At 42.5% G+C, this 18,738-nt stretch overlaps 1 protein-coding gene across 1 annotated transcript; it reads left to right on the top strand.

The window, feature by feature from the left end:
- Window positions 1-170: 170 nt before the first annotated feature.
- LOC127441940 (outer dense fiber protein 2-like) lies at window positions 171-18,503 on the top strand. Its single transcript, XM_051699531.1, has 16 exons — window positions 171-509; window positions 719-809; window positions 980-1,105; window positions 2,695-2,769; window positions 3,012-3,083; window positions 3,367-3,483; window positions 3,665-3,850; window positions 4,014-4,123; window positions 6,048-6,183; window positions 14,270-14,380; window positions 14,502-14,606; window positions 15,104-15,262; window positions 15,464-15,564; window positions 16,740-16,902; window positions 17,453-17,578; window positions 18,145-18,503. The coding sequence occupies exons 1-16, from the start codon at window positions 478-480 to the stop codon at window positions 18,298-18,300; spliced, it is 1,866 nt and encodes a 621-aa protein (XP_051555491.1). The 5' UTR covers window positions 171-477; the 3' UTR covers window positions 18,301-18,503.
- The last annotated feature ends 235 nt before the right edge of the window (window positions 18,504-18,738 follow it).

The raw sequence follows: 18,738 nt of genomic DNA on the forward strand, positions 1-18,738 counted from the left end.
ACGTCATACTCCTCTGCTTGCTCCATCCAATAGTAGCTTCGCGACTTTGTGACGTCATACTCTGCTACAGCCAATGGCAGCCGTTATTTAAAATACACCAATGAAATCCCTCGAGTTTCACTGTGGTGGCCAAATTGGCTAGTTTTAATTCCAAAAGATCACCTTTATTGTTCGTCGTTTAGATAATAAACAAGTCTTTGTTAACTCAAATTCATCGAATTATGAAATTATGTGTTTTTCATACTGTTTCTTAGCAGTATTCAAGTCTTTCTAAGTGCACAGCATTGAAATATGATGTGAATATGTGAGTTATATCTGGCAACCCTGGATTAGTTGTAAACACACTCTTAGCAACAGATTAGGCAGCTCAACTCTGTTTTGAGAGGAACTGAGATATTCAGGATTTTAAGGATTTTAAGATGTGTAAATACAGATACTGTATGTATAATCCTGCGAGCATGACGACAAACTCCAGCTATGAATTATAATCAATGTGACAGCAGCAGCAGGTTTGTTTTCTTTCTTTCATTATTGACTTTCTGAGACTAATACCTAAATCTGAACAGCAACCTCAGTCTTTCAAGAGATGGGTGGATGGATGGATGGATGGTGGGATTTAATCCAAACCAGAGAAAGCTGTGTAGGATTTCACATGGAATATTTTAGCCATAAATGTATGTTTTGTCTTTAGTAATCGTGAGTTTGTTTCCTTGAACAGACAGAAACTGCTACTGAAGACACTCAGTGCTGCTGAATCAGCTGCTGTTCAGCTGCTTTCATTCAGAGATAGTCTGCACAATGAGATCACTGTATGTCATCTTACTATTTATTTTACTCTTTGTATGCAAGTAAATAACACATCAGTTTCATACAAATACGTATCTTCTATTATGGTGGAGACAAAATTGGTTGACATGATCTTTACCTCTGAAATTTCCAGCTTTGTGTTTGTCAGAATGTCATTTTGTTCATTTTGCAGGAGTCCAGCTCGTCCAGTGATCAGCGGTTTTCACGACAGAAGAGCTTGTTGCTGGAGAAGCTGGAGGTTTTCAGACGTCTGATCTCATCTGTCCAACAGCAGCTGAAAGAACTCCAGGATGAAGAGGTTCATCAGCCCTTCATCACTTCTGATTCGTTTATTACAAGACAAATGACGTGAAGAAAATACAGAGCAATATACACTGATGAGCCAAAACATTATGACCACTCACAGGTAAATAACGTTGATCATCTCCTAACAAGGCCACATGTCAAGATCTGGATAGATTAGATGGTAAGCAAACAATCAGTTCTCGTAGTCAACGTGTTGAATGCAGGAGAAATGGGCAGGAGTAAAGACCTGAGCGACTTTGACAAGGGCCAAATTGTTATGGCCAGATGAATTGGTCAAAGCATCTCTGAAACGGCAAGGCTTGTGGGGTGCTCTCGGTCAGCAGCGGTGAGTACCTACAGACAGTGGTCCGAGGAGGCACAAACTGGCAACAGGGTGTTGGACGCCCAAGGATCATCGATGCGCGAGGACAACGAAGGCTATCCTGTCTGGTCCGAACCAACAGAAGTTTTACTGTGGCGCAAGTCACAGAAAATGTAAATGATGGTTACGGGAGAAATGTGTTACAACACAGTGCATCGCACCCTGCTGCGTATGGGCTGTGTAGCTGCAGACCGGTCACAGTGCCTATGATGACCCCTGACAACCATCGAAAGTGCCTAAAATTGGCACGCTAGCATCAGAACTGGACCTTGGAGCGGTGGAAGAAGGTTGCCTGGTCCGATGATTCCAATTTTTCTTTTATATCATGTGGACGGCCATGTACGTGTGCGCCATTTACCTGGGGAAGTGATGGCACCAGGATGCACTGTGGGAAGATGTTAAGCCTTTGTAGGGAGTGTGATGCTCAGGGCAATGTTCTGCTGGGAAACCCTGGGTCCGGCCATTCATGTGGACATCAATTTGACACGTGCCATCTACCTAAACATCGTTGCAGACCAGGTACACCCCTTCATGGCAATGGTATTCCCTGATGGCAGTGGCCTCTTTCAGCAGGATAATGCGCCCTGCCACACTGCACACGTTGTTCGGGAATGGTTTGAGGAACATGATGAAGAGTTCATTGTGTTGCCCTTGCCTCCAAATTCCCCAGATCTCAATCTGATTGTGCATCTGTGGCATGTCCTGGACCAACAAGTCCAATCCACAGTGGTTCCACCTCGCACCTTACTTTCAGACTTGAAGGATCTGCTGCTAATGTATTTGTGCCAGATACCATAGGACACCTTCAGAGGTCTTGTAGACTCCATTCCTCGGTGAGCTGGTGCTGTTCTGGTGGCACGCGGAGGACACACAGCATATTAGGCAGGTGGTGATAATGTTTTGGCTCATCAGCGTATAAAAGATGTACATCTGATAGCAGAGCCCAATACAATTCAGTTTAACATACATTATAATATCATCTATACTACACAATAAACAGCAGCATATAGTCGTATACACAGCTGTAAAGTAACACACAGTCCAAAAGCAAAGTGTAGTGCATAAATACTCTGTTAATGGACATGTGGAGCAGGTTTGATGAGATTTGCCAACTTTATTTGTGCATGTTTGTTAAAAAAACCCCAAAAAAACCAATGTAAAGTTGTCTGGGGTGTATTACAAAAATATTTGGGGGTGTGACTTTGTTGTGTGTTTTGCAGGTACGATTGATAGACACAGAAAAACAGATCAAAATGTTGCATGAAAAGATAAAACAGACTGAGAGTGATAATCAGGTAAGATTATTATAATGGTGACCCAATAAAGATGCATTGTGTTAGATAAAACTATTCCACATAATCAGTGCTTAAATAAAGACTGTTTTCTTGTTGATTTTCTCACTAATTGACTGTAAAGTTGTAATGATATTTTGTTATTTTTCTATTGCACTATATTATTTGAATGTCATGAACATGTCTGTGTCATTAGAAGTTAATTTGATGAGTATATATAAATGCTGGTGAATTGTCTTTCTAAGAATTTAAGGTCATCTTTGATTGAAAAAGAGAAACAGGTCGAGGAATTGATGACTGTACAAAAAAGAGAAACGGTAAGTCTATAACTTGCATACTTGTAGAGTTTTTTTTACGTATTCTGATTAAAACAGAAGGCACATATCCATGAAAACATGGCAGATTCTTATTTTAGTATGTGAATTTAGTGTATTTTAGTTTACTTTAGAGGTTGTTATTCTCCATACATTGACATTTAAGCATTTGTCAGACGCAAATACACAATTTCTGCTATTTAAACCAGTCCTAAACTGACAAAAGAACAGTTCATTCATAATAACATCACAAATGAAGCTGTGTCGTTTTTCTACCTCCATCCAGGAGCACACAGAGTCAGTGATTCAGCTGTCTAAGTCAATTGAAGCTACGCGGGCTCATCTACAGACTCAGCTCCACAGCAAAGAGGGACAGAATAACCGTCTGACTGTCCAGTTAAGGGTGAGACCTACAAAACTATCTTTAACTACATCACAAAAACACACAATGAACACTCAAATGAATCTGAAATCAACAGTCTACAAGCTCTTCCTCAGTCACTCTGTGTTCTTATAAAGAGTAAATATGTGTGTGTTGTCTCTTGTAAAGCAGTGTAGTGATTGATGGGTGTGTTTGTGTGAAGGCTCTGGAGAGAACTATTGCACATCAGAGACTGGAGCTGGACGAGCTGAGGCTTCAGATCGCTTTCGTGTCTGAGAGTTCGTGTCAGGAGAAGGAGGCACTGAAGAAAGCTACACGAGCTCAGAAACACAGAGCTGAGAAGTTTGAGGCGGCTGTGGAGAGATGCTACAAGCAGCTGAGAGAGAAGGTGTGTTTTCTCAGGATCATGTGATCAGCTTCCAATTACCTTGTGTCTCATAGTATTTTAACTATATTGTTTTTTTTTTAACTGTATTAAGTTTTTTTACTGCTTATACACACTGTGTGTTTGGTGGATTGGTGTAAAAGCTGTTGTGAATTGTGTGATGTAGGATGTTCAGTTGACTCAGAGAAGAGCAGAGAGAAACATGTGGCAGAAACAACAGGAGAAGATTACAGAGGAGAAACTTCAGCTGGACGAACAGATACACACGCTTCAAAAGTATCATCATCTCACATACATTTGTGTGCCAAATAATATCATCTGTGGAACAATCATTTGCATCATAAATGTGTGAATCTCACAAAACCTGTCAGGAACACGTCACAGGTCATTTTTCACACCAAAAACAACAGAGAGAAATAAGAAATACAGTTGTGCTCAAAAGTTTGCATACCCTTGCAGAAATTCTGAAATTGTGGCATTGATTTTGAAAATAGTACTGATCATGCAAAAAAAACTGTCTTTTAGGATAGTGTTCATATGATGCCATTTATTATCACATAGTTGTCTGGCTCCTTTTTAAATCATAATGATAACAGAAATCACCCAAATGGCCCTGATCAAAAGTTTACATATCCTTGAATGTTTGGCCTTGTTACAGACACACAAGGTGACACACACAGGTTTAAATGGCAATTAAAGGTTAATTTCCCATACCTGTGGCTTTTTAAATTGCAATTAGTGTCTGTGTATATATAGCCAATGAATTTGTTAGCTCTCACATGCATGCACTGAGCAGGCTAGATACTGAGCCATGGGGAGCAGAAAAGAACTGTCAAAAGACCTGCGTAACAAGGTAATGGAACTTTATAAAGATGGAAAAGGATATAAAAAGATATCCAAAGCCTTGAAAATGCTAGTCAGTACTGTTCAATCACTTATTAAGAAGTGGAAAATTCGTGGAACTCTTGATACCAAGTCAAGGTCAAGTAGACCAAGAAAGATTTCAGCCACAACTGCCAGAAGAATTGTTTGGGATACAAAGAAAAACCCACAGGTAACCTCAGGAGAAATACAGGCTGCTCTGGAAAAAGATGGTGTGGTTGTTTCAAGGAGCACAATACGACGATACTTGAACAAAAATGAGATGCATGGTCAAGTTGCCAGAAAGGAGCCAATGCCACAAAAAAGCCCGGTTACAATATGCCCGACAACACCTTGACACGCTTCACAGCTTCTGGCACACTGTAATTTGGAGTGACGACACCAAAATAGAGCTTTATGGTAACAACCATAAGCGCTATGTTTGGAGAGGGGTCAACAAGTATTGTGCTCCTTCATGGTGGAATTCATGGTAAACAATTACATTACCCATGGTACACCAGAGAAAGATCCACCAATCAGAGAACTGCATCCAACGAAACCCACGAAACTTGCCTCTGAGCGAATGCGCGCTCACATGAAGCACTGTGAATGATGTAATCGAGTCAGTCTCCTTTCACCCTTTAACTGCTTATATATTTGTACATATCGGGATATTTTGCAATAAACGTAACATATACTGTTTTTATACTTATAATAAACAACCTAAAATCAATAGTTTTATATATTCCCATCGTTTTTTATTCAATGACATTATTCGTAATGCTTTATGGGATTGTAGTTTGTGCCCTCATGAAAGACCTTTGTCTTTATGTCAGATTTTCAAATACTTTTTTACCTCAAAACAAAGTTTGTGATGTTGTGATTCACCTCGGAGTTGGTTGGTTTGGTTCATGGCTTACAACTCTTTATGAAGGATTTCATTAAAAGTCTATGGAAGAAATTAATGGGGAAAATACTTCCGGAACCCAGATGGCTGAAAAAGTGGGCGGTCACTGTTGCGATCTATTACGACAGCGCTGCCCATTGAATGTCAATGGGACTGCCACGTTATGCTAAGCTTGTAGGCTCAACGTGGTAGAAGGGCTCTGGTGCTGTGGTGTGTGCGTCAGTGTAATGACTCCGGGCAGACACATTACAAAGTTTCCATCCTTCAAACCAGTGTTTATGCTGTATTATTTCATGACAATGAAGCCCATTCCCAAACAATTATTTGCCGTACTGCAAAAGATCTCATTATCATTAATATTATGTGAAAATAATAATGATGTATTATATAATATTATATAAATTGTGAAGTATTTATTGATGTCGGTTACAGTGAAATGGCAGTGCTCACTACAGAGCTGCAGAGAGAGAGAGACACAGCAAACTCAGCCAGTGCAAACTTACTGAACACGCTGCAGAAAGTTACTTTAGAAAATGAAGAACTCGGACGAGAAAACGCTTCCCTCAAGGTAAGAAGCTCAAGGGATAATTCACCCAAAAATGAAAATTCAGTCATTGTTTACTCACCCCTATGTTGTTATAACCCTATATGACCTATAACACAAAGGGATAAATGAAAAAAAAATGTGATATCATACAGTTCATGGTGACCACCTCTTCAAGCTTCAAAAGGACACAAAAGTATAATTCAGAAGTCTAATAAATTATTGTATGCTACTCATGTCTTTTTCAAAACTAATGCAATAAGGGTTTGGTGAGAAACAAACCGAAATCTAATGTATTATTAATTGAAACTCTTGACAGAGCGTTGATCTCCTGCACGTTCATGAGACTGCATGCAAGCTTTAGAGCTCCTTGCACGAGAGCAGTGCGCTGCAGCTTCTCACGAGATAGGACGTTCAAGCGAAAACTTGTTTTGTTTTGCTTCAACAGGACCACCAGCGATATTAACAACAGAAAAACACAACACAGCTGCACACAAACCAGAGAACAGAACTTATAAAATGTCTGAATAGTTTGTAGTGGAAGAATAGATGCATTTCAATGTCCAGCCTTATTTGTTTGAACCAGAGTCCCAATCATACCGAGAGATGGGGCTGAAGGTAGCTACAGTCACACCATGTCCAAACCAGATGCCAAACGACATGCAATAAAAGTTATAATTTCTATTTTAATAAGAGTTTTTGTCCAAAGCAGCTGCAACAAGCAATGGCATATGATCGCTTGGTTTCTATATTTGGCATCGCGTCAGTTAACCCCATCCAATTTGAACTGACACTGGTCCAAAATCATTCTGATAACATTATATTGAAGCCAGCATCTCACTTGCTGGTTAAAACTACCATTACACCTACCGACTGTTTTCGCTGAGGTCTCTTCAGACGGAAGTCTGTCACACACACACACATATACACACACCATTTCAGAATAGAGGTGACAGACATTACCGCTCCCTCTGCCTTTTCCTTCGGTTCTTCCACTTCACTTTTGGTTAGCAAAACCTCCAAAGAACTGCGGTCTCCTCTCTGTCTGACTGTAGCATCTGGGTGTGTAAGTGTACTGTGGCAGCGGGGGCGTGGTCAAGCATCTCTCCGGAGAGAGAGAAAGTGGTAAGGGCACTTACACCTGAGCTAAATTATGTCTAACACCTGTCTCTAATTTCAGTAAGCATGGGGAGAGCGGATAAATAGAGCCACACCGCAAGTAGAAAGGAGAGAGAGCCTGGGCACCACAGACCAGAACAAGAAGCAAGAGTTTTGTTATTACAAATGATGAGAGTTTTATTTTGGTGAAGCGGTGTGTGATTATAGTTCAACTTAGTGAATAATGCAAAGACGCTGAGACTGCAATTGTGCTGCAAAGAGAAAAATAAATCCTTACCTGAACCAGGAAAGCTGCTTCTCGCCTCCTCTTTACACTGGTGCCGAAACCCAGGACATTGAAGTTTGGGTTGAAAATGGATGGAAGTCGTCCCGTAGAGTCCTCCCAGTTGGCGGAGATCCTCCAAGCCCTCGCTGGCCTACATCAGAGCCACCAGCAGACATTGCTTGAGCTCCGACAAGACCAAGATCGCCGGTTTGTCGAGCTCCTGCACGCTCAAGCCGAGGACCGGCAGGCGATCCGGAGCCTCCTCAGCCAGGAGGCGTCCTCAGCCGTGACCCCGGACACTCCCACGCCGTTACCCCTGCCCACATTACAGAAAATGGGGGCAGCGGACGACCCCGAGGCCTTCCTGGATTTGTTTGAGCAGACCGCCGAGATCTGGGGCTGGCCGCTCGGCCAACTGATCCCACTATTGTCCGGGGAAGCCCAGCTCGCGGCTCAACAACTGCCAGCGACGAGCCTCCTGGCCTATGGAGATTTAAAGAGAGCCATCTTGCAACGGGTTGGTCGCACTCCGGAGGAAAGTTGTCAACTCTTCCGGAGCTTAAAGTTGGAGAGCTCCGACCGCCCGTTTGCCTTTGCCCAGCGGCTCCGTGACGCCTGCCGAAGATGGCTGCTAGCGGGGGACCGCGACGTCGATGGAGTTATCGACCAGGTGGTACTGGAGCAATTCACACATCGACTGCCAAAAGGGATGGCGGAGTGGGTCCAGTGCCACCACTCGGCGTCGTTGGAGGAAGCTGTCCGGCTTGCGGAGGACCACATGGCGGCGATCCCGAGGGCGGAAGAGCCCTCCTACATTTTTTCTCCTCCCTCTGTCTCTTCCCCCTCCCCTCTCTCCTCTCGTTCTGCTCTCTCTCCAGGTCCCGTTCCTGCCCCACGCAGACGAGGAGGACTTCAGCCCCTGAGACCAGTTCCCCGGGTGTGGGAGGTGACACCTACCCCTATCCCAATGCCCCGTCACTCTCCCCCTCAGGGGGGGGGCGCCCGCCGACGCAAGTGCGGGCGTTGCACCTGGGCCGGCCTGCTGGAGGTGCGGAGACCCGAGCCACTTCCGAGATCAGTGCCCTCTGATGGAGCTGGGGACGGTGGTGCAGGTCTCTGACCTCCCACAAGCTGTCCCCGACCGGGCCTGAGCATACCGGATACCGGTAAGTGTCAAGGGGGGTACTCGCCAAGCGTTGGTGGACACCGGGTGTAATCAAACCACTATCCACCAACGCCTGGTTCATCCCGAGGCATTGGTCACAACTAAAACAGTGAAGGTGAAATGTGTGCATGGGGATATTCACAAGTATCCGGTAGTGACCCTGACGATTAAATTCCAGGGGGAAAAGCATAAAGTGGAGGCCGCGGTTAGTTCCCGCCTCACCCATCCGCTGATTTTGGGGACTGATTGGCCTAATTTTAGAGTTTTATTAAAGGGAATTTGCGTGGATGGGTCCTGTACGAAGTTAGGGAGATGTGTAATGTGCGATGCTCTGGCAGGGGAGGCGGAGCCGGGGCCGTCCTCGACAGCTCCACGTCATAATGACGAGAGAGGGGGAGAGGCTGCAACCCTTCCCCTTCTCAGGGAATTCCCTGAGGGGGATTTCCCTTTGGAGCAGTCGCGAGACGAAACCCTCAAACACGCTTTCGACAAAGTGAGAGTCATCGATGGTCAACGACTCCAGCCGGACATTGCCCTTTCATATCCCTATTTTGCGATTATAAATGAGCGGTTGTATAGAGTGACACAGGATACTCAAACTAAAGAGGATACAACACAACTTTTGATTCCAAGGAGCCGTCGGGAAATGGTATTCCAGGTGACTCATTATAATCCCATGGCGGGTCATCTAGGAGAAAGGAAAACACTGAACTGTCTAATAGCCCGTTTCTATTGGCCGGGCATTGGCGGTGACGTCCGCAGGTGGTGTGCGGCATGCCGCGAATGCCAACTGGTTAACTCACCGGCCACCCCAAAAGCACCATTGCGCCCTCTCTCTTTGATTGAGGTCCCCTTTGAGAGAATTGGAATGGACCTTGTCGGGCCATTAGAACGGTCAGCACGCGGACATCGCTTTGTATTGGTCCTAGTGGACTATGCAACGCGATATCCGGAAGCAGTGCCTCTTCGCAACATATCAGCACGCAGTGTTGCGGAGGCGCTCTTCAAAATAATCTCCCGGGTGGGGATTCCGAAAGAAATCCTCACCGATCAGGGCACAACATTTATGTCACGGACACTACGCGAACTATACGAGTTGTTAAATATTAAATCGATTCGCACCAGTGTATACCATCCTCAAACGGATGGCCTGGTGGAACGATTTAATAAAACCTTCAAAAACATGATTCGTAAGTTCGTACACGACGATGCTAGAAATTGGGATAAATGGCTCGACCCCCTGTTATTTGCAGTACGAGAGGTCCCACAAGCCTCCACTGGCTTCTCCCCATTCGAGCTGTATGGGCGACGCCCACGCGGCGTGCTTGATGTATTGCGAGAGGCCTGGGAGGAGGGACCTTCAAACAGCAAAAATGAAATTCAGTACATTCTTGATCTTAGAGCAAAACTCCACACTTTGGGACAGCTAACACAGGAGAATTTGCTCCAAGCTCAAGAACGACAGCGCCGACTGTATGACAGGGGAGCTCAGCTAAGGGAATTTGCACCGGGAGATAAAGTGCTTGTATTGCTTCCCACATTGAGCTCTAAATTACTCGCCAAGTGGCAAGGACCCTTTGAGGTCACACGACGAGTGGGATATCTCGATTATGAGGTTAACGAACCGATAGAGGGGACGCACATCAAATATACCATCTCAGTCTCCTGAAATTGTGGAGGGAGGCGGTTCCCGTGACGTTGACTATGGTAGTTCCCGAGAAGGTGAGTTCAAAGCATAAACAGTTTACCCCGGTCACTTGCGGAGACCACCTCTCACCGAGTCAACTTGCGGAGGTTGCTAGGCTGCAACAGGAGTTTGTGGACGTGTTCTCCCCTCTACCGGGGCGTACAAACCTCATTCATCACCACCTCGAGACCGAGCTGGGGGTCGTGGTACGTAGCCGCCCCTATCGATTACCTGAACACAAGAAAAAAATCGTTCGGGAAGAATTAGATGCAATGCTCGATATGGGGGTAATAGAAGAATCCCACAGTGATTGGTCCAGCCCAGTTGTTCTAGTGCCTAAGAGCGACGGGTCTGTACGATCCTGTGTGGATTATAGAAAAGTCAACGCGGTGTCTAAATTTGATGCATATCCAATGCCTCGCGTTGATGAGTTGCTCGATCGGTTGGGCACTGCTCGATTTTACTCGACATTGGATTTGACGAAGGGTTATTGGCAGATCCCCTTGACACCAATTTCCCATGAGAAAACCGCCTTCTCTACACCGTTTGGATTACACCAATTTGTGACACTTCCGTTCGGTTTGTTTGGGGCCCCGGCTACGTTTCAGCGTCTCATGGACCGAATCCTCAGACCGCATTCAGCCTACGCCACTGCCTAATTAGATGACATCATCATTTATAGCAGTGATTGGCAGCGGCACATGCAACATCTGAGGTCAGTTCTGAGATCGCTGCGCCAAGCGGGACTCACAGCGAACCCAAAGAAGTGTGCGATTGGACGGGTGGAGGTACGGTATCTGGGGTTCCACTTGGGCCACGGGCAGGTGCGTCCCCAAATTGACAAGACAGCGGCGATTGCAACCTGCCCGAGACCCAAGACCAAAAAGGGGGTGAGACAGTTCCTGGGGCTGGCTGGCTATTATAGAAGGTTCGTGCCTAATTATTCGGACGTCACCAGCCCGCTGACTGATCTCACTAAAAACGGAGCTCCAGATCTGGTCCAGTGGACAGAGCAGTGTCAGCGGGCGTTCACGCAAGTTAAAGCTGCACTTTGCGGGGGGCCGCTTTTACATTCACCTGACTTCTCTCTCCCTTTTGTTTTACAGACAGATGCTTCAGACAGGGGGCTGGGGGCCGTACTCTCGCAGGTGGCGGAGGGGGAGGAGCGCCCAGTGTTGTACATTAGTCGTAAGCTCTCCTTGAGGGAAACTAAGTACAGCACCGTAGAAAAGGAGTGTCTTGCCATCAAGTGGGCGGTCCTCACTCTCCGATACTACCTGTTGGGGCGGGCCTTCACCCTCTGTTCCGATCACGCCCCACTCCAGTGGCTCCACCGCATGAAAGATACCAATGCCCGGATCACCCATTGGTATCTGGCTCTTCAGCCGTTTAAGTTCAAGGTGGTCCATAGACCGGGGGCGCAGATGGCTGTCGCCGACTTCCTTTCCAGGAATGGGGGGGGAGTGGTAGGCAGGCCGGATGCCGCCCCGGCCTGAGTCGGGCGGTGGGGATATGTGGCAGCGGGGGCATGGTCAAGCATCTCTCCGGAGAGAGAGAAAGCGGTAAGGGCACTTACACCTGAGCTAAATTATGTCTAACACCTGTCTCTAATTTCAGTAAGCATGGGGAGAGCGGATAAATAGAGCCACACCGCAAGTAGAAAGGAGAGAGAGCCTGGGCACCACAGACCCGAACAAGAAGCAAGAGTTTTGTTATTACAAATGATGAGAGTTTTATTTTGGTGAAGCGGTGTGTGATTATAGTTCAACTTAGTGAATAATGCAAAGACGCTGAGACTGCAATTGTGCTGCAAAGAGAAAAATAAATCCTTACCTGAAAGCTGCTTCTCGCCTCCTCTTTACATGTACCTTCAGCCACCTCCATCACTCTATTTGATTGAGGACATCAGTTCAAAAAATAAGGCTGGTCATAGAAATGCATCTATTTTTCGACTACAAACTCTTCAGGCATGTTTGAAAGATCTGGTCCTTTTGAAGCGAAACAAAATAAGTTTTAGCTTGAATGCCCCACCTTGCATGTAACAACGGCAGCGTGTAACTACTGCTCTCGTGCAAGGAGCTCTAAAGCTCGTGTGCAGACTCATGAATGCGCACGGGAAATCAATGGTCGGTCGAGAGTTTCACTTAATAATACATTCGATTTCAGTTCGTTTCTCACCAAACCTAATCTTATTCCATCCAAACAACATGAGTCGCATACAATAATTTATTAGACTTCTGAATTATACTTTTGTGATCTTTTGAAGCTTGAAGAGGTGGTCGCCATAAACTGCCATTGTATGACATCTCTGAGCACAAACATTTTTCACAATTTCTCCCTTTGCGTTAAAAAAATAAAAAAGTAATATAAGGTTATAACATCACAGGTGAGTAAACAATGACTGAATTGTTATTTTTGGGTGAACTAATCCTTTCACATGTGTGTACTTCACATCTGCTCAGAGTCGAGGTTAATTTCTAACAGGCTTAGAAAAAAAGATTTAAAGGAATATTCCAGGTTAAATACAAGTTTAGCTCAATCGACAGCATTTGTGGTATAATGTTGATTACCTCAAAAATGTATTTCGACTCGTCCCTCCTTTTAATAAAAAAAAAAAAAAGCAAAAACGGAGGTTACAGTGAGGCACTTACAATGGAAGTGAATGGCGGCCAATTGTTGGAGGGTTTAAAGGCAGAAATGTGAAGCTTATAATTTTATAAAAGCATTTGCATGAATTCTTCTGTTAAAACTCATGTATTATTTGAGCTGTAAAGTTGTTTAAATTGTCATTTTTTTACAGCCGTTTTAGGGTTTAAGGATTTGTTGAAATTACATCGTCATGGTAACGAAGTTGTAAATTTGGCTATATCTTTACACAGATAAGGTTTGTAAGTGATTTTATCACACTAAAATCATGTTTACACACATATGCTTTATGTCTTGTGGTTATGCTTTTAAAAAAGTGAGTATTTTAACATAAACAAATTGGCCCCATTCACTTCCATTGCAAATGCCTCATTGTAACCCATGTTTTTGTTTTTAAAGAAAAGGAGGAACAAGTCAAAATAATTTTTTGTGTTAATCAGTATGTGGCATGGGGGCCGTGGTCATGTGTCGGTCTGCGGGAGAGGGAGAGCGGTAAGACTCGTCACCTGGTTCATAATTATCTCTAACACCTGTCTCTCATTATAGTGATGACGGAGGGAGACTTAAAAAGGCATGCCAGAGCATCAGAGAGGGAGAGAGAGTTACAGACAGCTGTCCGAAACCTGTGTGTGTTTGTCTTTTTTGTTCAGTTTATTATTAAAATATTATTTATATTGTTAAGCTGGTTCTCGCCGCCTGCTTTCCATTGAACTGTGTTACACAATATTATGCCACAAATGCTGTAGATTGAGCTTAACTTGAACCCGGAACATTTCTTTAAGACGTCTGCGAAGCCATCACTTATAAAGTTATATGACTTGAGATTTACAATTTTCTTTAATAAACACCTATGTTTACATTGTAAAAACGTATTTATTTATGTAGGGATATTGCAGACAAAAATGACTAAATATATCATGAAATTTTAAAATACAGTGAAATGTGAGCATAAGTCTCAAAATGCATTAATGTAAAAAAATGACATGAAATTATTTATTTGATTTAAATATTATTAATGTATTAATTTGCATATATATTTTTAAAATAGTTTTTTTTTTTTTTTTTTTTTTTTGCTATATCCTAACATGAATGAATGCTATTTATATTACATGCTGAAAAAAAAGTCCCCTGAAATCCAAATGTGTTTTAGTCCTGCTCTATTTTGTGATCCATTACATTTTTACTGTGGACATTAGGTGCTCTCATATCATTTATTTTCCTCACTCAGAGCTCCATTGCTGATATTGAGCAAAAGTTGCAGATCTCCCAAGCTGCTCTTCAGGAACAAAATGAGCTTGCAGAGGAGAGCAAACATCAAACTGAACAGTACCAGCATCAGGTGATTGCATATAAACGGCATCTTTAGCCAGAAACTTTGAAGATTACTTAATATATTTTTATTACTTGATCAACTTGGCAAACGTCTTGTGTTAGTTTCAGTAATCAGATGTATTTGACAGGTAGCAGAACTCAAAGCTGAGATCACAGAGCTGAAAATCAAGCTGGAGAGCCTCATTCAACAAACTCATGACACAAGAGAGGGACGAGATGTTGAGATCATTCTGGTAATACAATTTAATACTGTATAATTATTTACTTCCTTCAGCATGTATTAACCACAAAGAGCTGTGCATTACGCTGATGGACATATTGTACTTACGGCACTGGACTCAGTGTATCTTATGGAAATACTTCATTGAAATGCACTGGCTGCTTTTTTTAAAGGAATAGTTCACCCAAAAATGAAATGATATCATCATTTACTCACCCTCATGTCACTCCAAACCTGTAACACTTTCTTTTGTTCAGTGGAACATAAAAAAAAAAAAAAAAAAAAAAACTGCTCACTCTTTTTTTGCACAAATGGCAATGGACAGTGATTCTGCTTTCAAGCTTTAAAGAGTCCATGCGACTCGTGCATCATATTCCAAATCTTCTGAAGGTATACAGTATTCACTTTTGGGTTAACTGTTCTTTTAATATCTTAGTCATGCTAGGCAGCACAGGTTGGACCAAAAATCTCGACCTGTCTATCCTGACCTCTCTGATCATCCTCTCTCAGGCGCGTGAGGATCTGGAGCAGCGCTTGCAGGAGCTGCAGGTGTATCCAGAGTTACTGGTTGTCACAGAGCAGAACCTGCAGCACTACCAGGAAGACCTGCGACGCTCTGAGCAGAAATGCACACAAAAGACTGAGTCCATAAGACAGCTGCAGGATACGGTGTGTGTTTGTGCACCTTTGATCATTGACTAACAGCAAACATGAGGTGATAGTTTAATTGTGTGCTGTTCAGATTCACTCAATAATGCTGCTGTTTATTCTGCAGTAATATGAGTGTTTAGCATGGTGAATACATTTTCCTTGTGACTGCTAAAGATCAAATAGCTTATTTAGATTACTAAAACTCTTCTTGACTTACAGCTGAACATGCAGAAGGAGAATGTCAAGACTTCACTGGAGATGAAAGAGTCAGTTGATGAAAACAACTCTCAACTGCAACAGAAACTGAATCACCTTCAGAAGTGAGTTTCTATCAGAAAAGACTCTGGATGATCAGAATAAATACGAATGTAGCGATATTTAGATCATTTGGTGTAAGTCCCGTCCTACGGTTCAGCGCTCAGATACTTGCCCAAACAGTCAGATCCTGTCAGAAGGCGATCACGGCAGGGAAGTGGAGCTTACACCTACCTAGGACAGGATCTAAACTCGTGGTGGTGGGGGGTGAAAACAATGAGGCATTACGAGCAATGAAAGGCAGCTGCGTGAGCTTATAAAGCAAAGGCTGGATTTTGATTGGATGAGATGCCTGATTGAATGAAAGCAGAAAGATCCCAAATCTTCCTGCTAGAACTTCCGCTTCCGCTTTCCTGTCTGGAAGAGCTTGAGCATTTGGAGTGATGCGTATACGTAGTTGCAAGCAGGAAACAAATCTGTAGGAGTAGCACAACAACAGTTGTCAGAAAGGCATGGCAAACCTTGAATAATAACTAATCATAGTGTTCTGCATGACAAAAGGAGTCTTTGGAGAAATCAAGCATTCGTGAGGGCACACGCATCAGCAAATGTGAGGGAACTAACACACGATCAACCGGCATTAAACATCAGTGGATAAAGAATCAGAATAAATTAAAAGACAATGAGTGAAAACTCTACATTATGGAAAGTGATTAGCAAGTTGTTCACATAAACATGCAAACATTCACACTTTTGCCTTGTGTGAGACAAAATGTATCCCCATGAACATATACTGTATTCCTCATCCCGTAAAATGAATCAGAAAACACAGGAAATACAAATGCGGTACTCTATGCAAATCTGCAAATAATGAAATAATACTGAAATAATTCAACATTTCCCCAGCACTCTAATCTCCGTTTATAATCCACTGAATTTTGACAATGCCTCAGGATTTTGTCCTGAGACTACCAGAGCAGTTTAATGACCTTCTGATAAAACGATATAATTTAGAGTTCAAACTGATAAAAATGTTAGAATTGATTGGCCAAATATTGGCTGCAACAATTCTGGTATCCTTTAATTCTCTGAATCGAGCTCAGCGTGCATCATGATATGCTTGACCCCATAATTGCCGCTTGCAGCTTTATGTATTTAATGTTATTCTTTAAAGTGAATTCATACTGTACTGTATAAACATGCAAACTGAACTGCTGTTGAATATGTGTTTGAATGAAAGGAGACTAGAGGAGGTCCTGTGTGAGAACAGAGAGCTCATCCACAGACTGACGGCTCAAGAGGATGAGCTGCACTACAGCAGCAGACGACTGCAACAGCGCTCCGATGAGTGTCAGACTCTCAACCGGCAGCTGGAGGAGACTCTCACAGATCTTAAACGGCAGGTACAGCTTCATGCTCATCCACTGACTCTTTCACTTACCTTTAAAAGATATTTTTGTATTCTTAGATGATTTTGAGATGAAATATGTGTCATGGACAACCCGATCTGATGAAAATTCCTGCATATTTTACGAGTTGGCTATTTCGTATGATTTCATACAATTTCATCACTTGCAAATTCCCGGATGTCTAATGCAGAAGTAAGCGCGAGTTCCATGCACGAGGCGTTAAGGACATACTTAAGAATATTATGCCCTTACCCAAACCCTTATGTAAACCTAACCGATCAGTAGTGTGTAAACATGATAGGAAGCTGTTGTGTGTGACAGAAGCAAGTAATTGTCGCATATTAGATGGAAAAGATGTTCAGTGACATAATTGGCTGCAAAGTCGTATGAATTCAAACGAGTGCAGTCGTACGATATCATACGAATTAGCCGAATTAGAAAAGTTGTACGAATCCTTAAGATTTCACCATGAGAGTGTGTAGGTCTTGGAAGTTCACCTTTGTAGACTATGAATTACATTTACTGTTGTTTTTGTCCTGTGCAGGTGTGTAAAGTGAAGGAGAAGGCCTGTGCCAGAGAGAATGTCCTGCAGAACAAGCTCATGCAACTAGAGGCTGAAAAGACAAGAAGAGAGAAAGAACTTCAACAGCTCAGACAGAGCAAGCTTTCTGTTAGTGTCCATCTCTTCATCTGTTCAGTCTACCTGTCCTTTTGTCTGATTTCATCCACACTTAATATCCCTCTACTGCTGTTGAAGTCAATATGAAACATCATTTGTAGCCCATTTAACTTGCATGCTGTGATATTAAACAAGAAAATGGGACATTTTGTTTTTCATTGGGAAGTGATTGGACCATGAAAAGTAGTTGTTGCATCCTAGAATAGTCAGGTTGTTGAAGAGGATGAGTTGAAAAATAAGACTTGGAGAAGTCAGTCGAAAAAGAAAGTAATTTCAAGTGAAGCAAGTTATTACATTTTAATTACAGATTACTGAGACAAACATTTCTTTCTTTGGAATAACGTGTGCTGATGAATCATTCACAATCAGACTAAGAATGTGTATTTAGAAAGTAAATAGGGTCCATTTTAATTCATGTTGATGTTAAATAGTCCACTTATCTTCCCATTATACAACAATCCTGTTTATCTTTTCATCATTCAGTGTTTTATTGATGAGATTGTAGTGAACTAAATTTGGCTGTTTTCACAGAATGATTCTTGTCTCTTGTTCTTCAGAGCGAAAATCAATATGAAGTCCGTCTGAGAGATTTACAACTGAGTCTGGACCAATCAGAGAGCCACAAACAGAGCATTCAAAACTATGTGGATTTCCTCAAAAATTCCTACGCCACAATGTTTGAGGAAGTGCTGACATCAGCTTACGTGTCATAATACTACTCAAAATGATAAATGTTTTTATTCATTGTGTCCTTATTGTGTGTATATTTTGACAGAAAAAAGCATTTTGAAGAATAAGAAGGACCAGACTGTTTAGCATTACTTCATTTGTAATAAGGTATATGTGTGGCATTAATGTACAAATAATTCTTCATATGAATTCTTCATACTAAATTAAAATCTGTTTCTAAATTGAAGCAGTTTATTTTATACGTCATTAGTTGTATTTAAAAGTAAACTGTAAGCTTATGTCATAACAAAGTTGATATATTTCTTTATGCAAGAATAAGAAGATATATCTACTCTTTTTTTTTTAATCATTTTTATGGTAAGTTGATGATCATATCAGATAATGCTTTGAGGTGGTAACCGGTAACTGTAGTGCCATATATCCACATATGTTTCACTCACAATGTTATATACAGCTGAAGT

This window comes from Myxocyprinus asiaticus, chromosome 6 (genome assembly GCF_019703515.2).
Source record: "Myxocyprinus asiaticus isolate MX2 ecotype Aquarium Trade chromosome 6, UBuf_Myxa_2, whole genome shotgun sequence".
Lineage (NCBI taxonomy): Eukaryota > Metazoa > Chordata > Actinopteri > Cypriniformes > Catostomidae > Myxocyprinus > Myxocyprinus asiaticus.

Coding starts and splice junctions, on each gene's coding strand:
- LOC127441940 (XM_051699531.1), top strand. CDS start 478: ATGAATTATAATCAATGTGACAGCAGCAGCAG. Junction 1,106..2,694: donor AAGAACTCCAGGATGAAGAG/GTTCATCAGCCC, acceptor TGTGTTTTGCAG/GTACGATTGATAGACACAGA. Junction 3,084..3,366: donor CTGTACAAAAAAGAGAAACG/GTAAGTCTATAA, acceptor ACCTCCATCCAG/GAGCACACAGAGTCAGTGAT.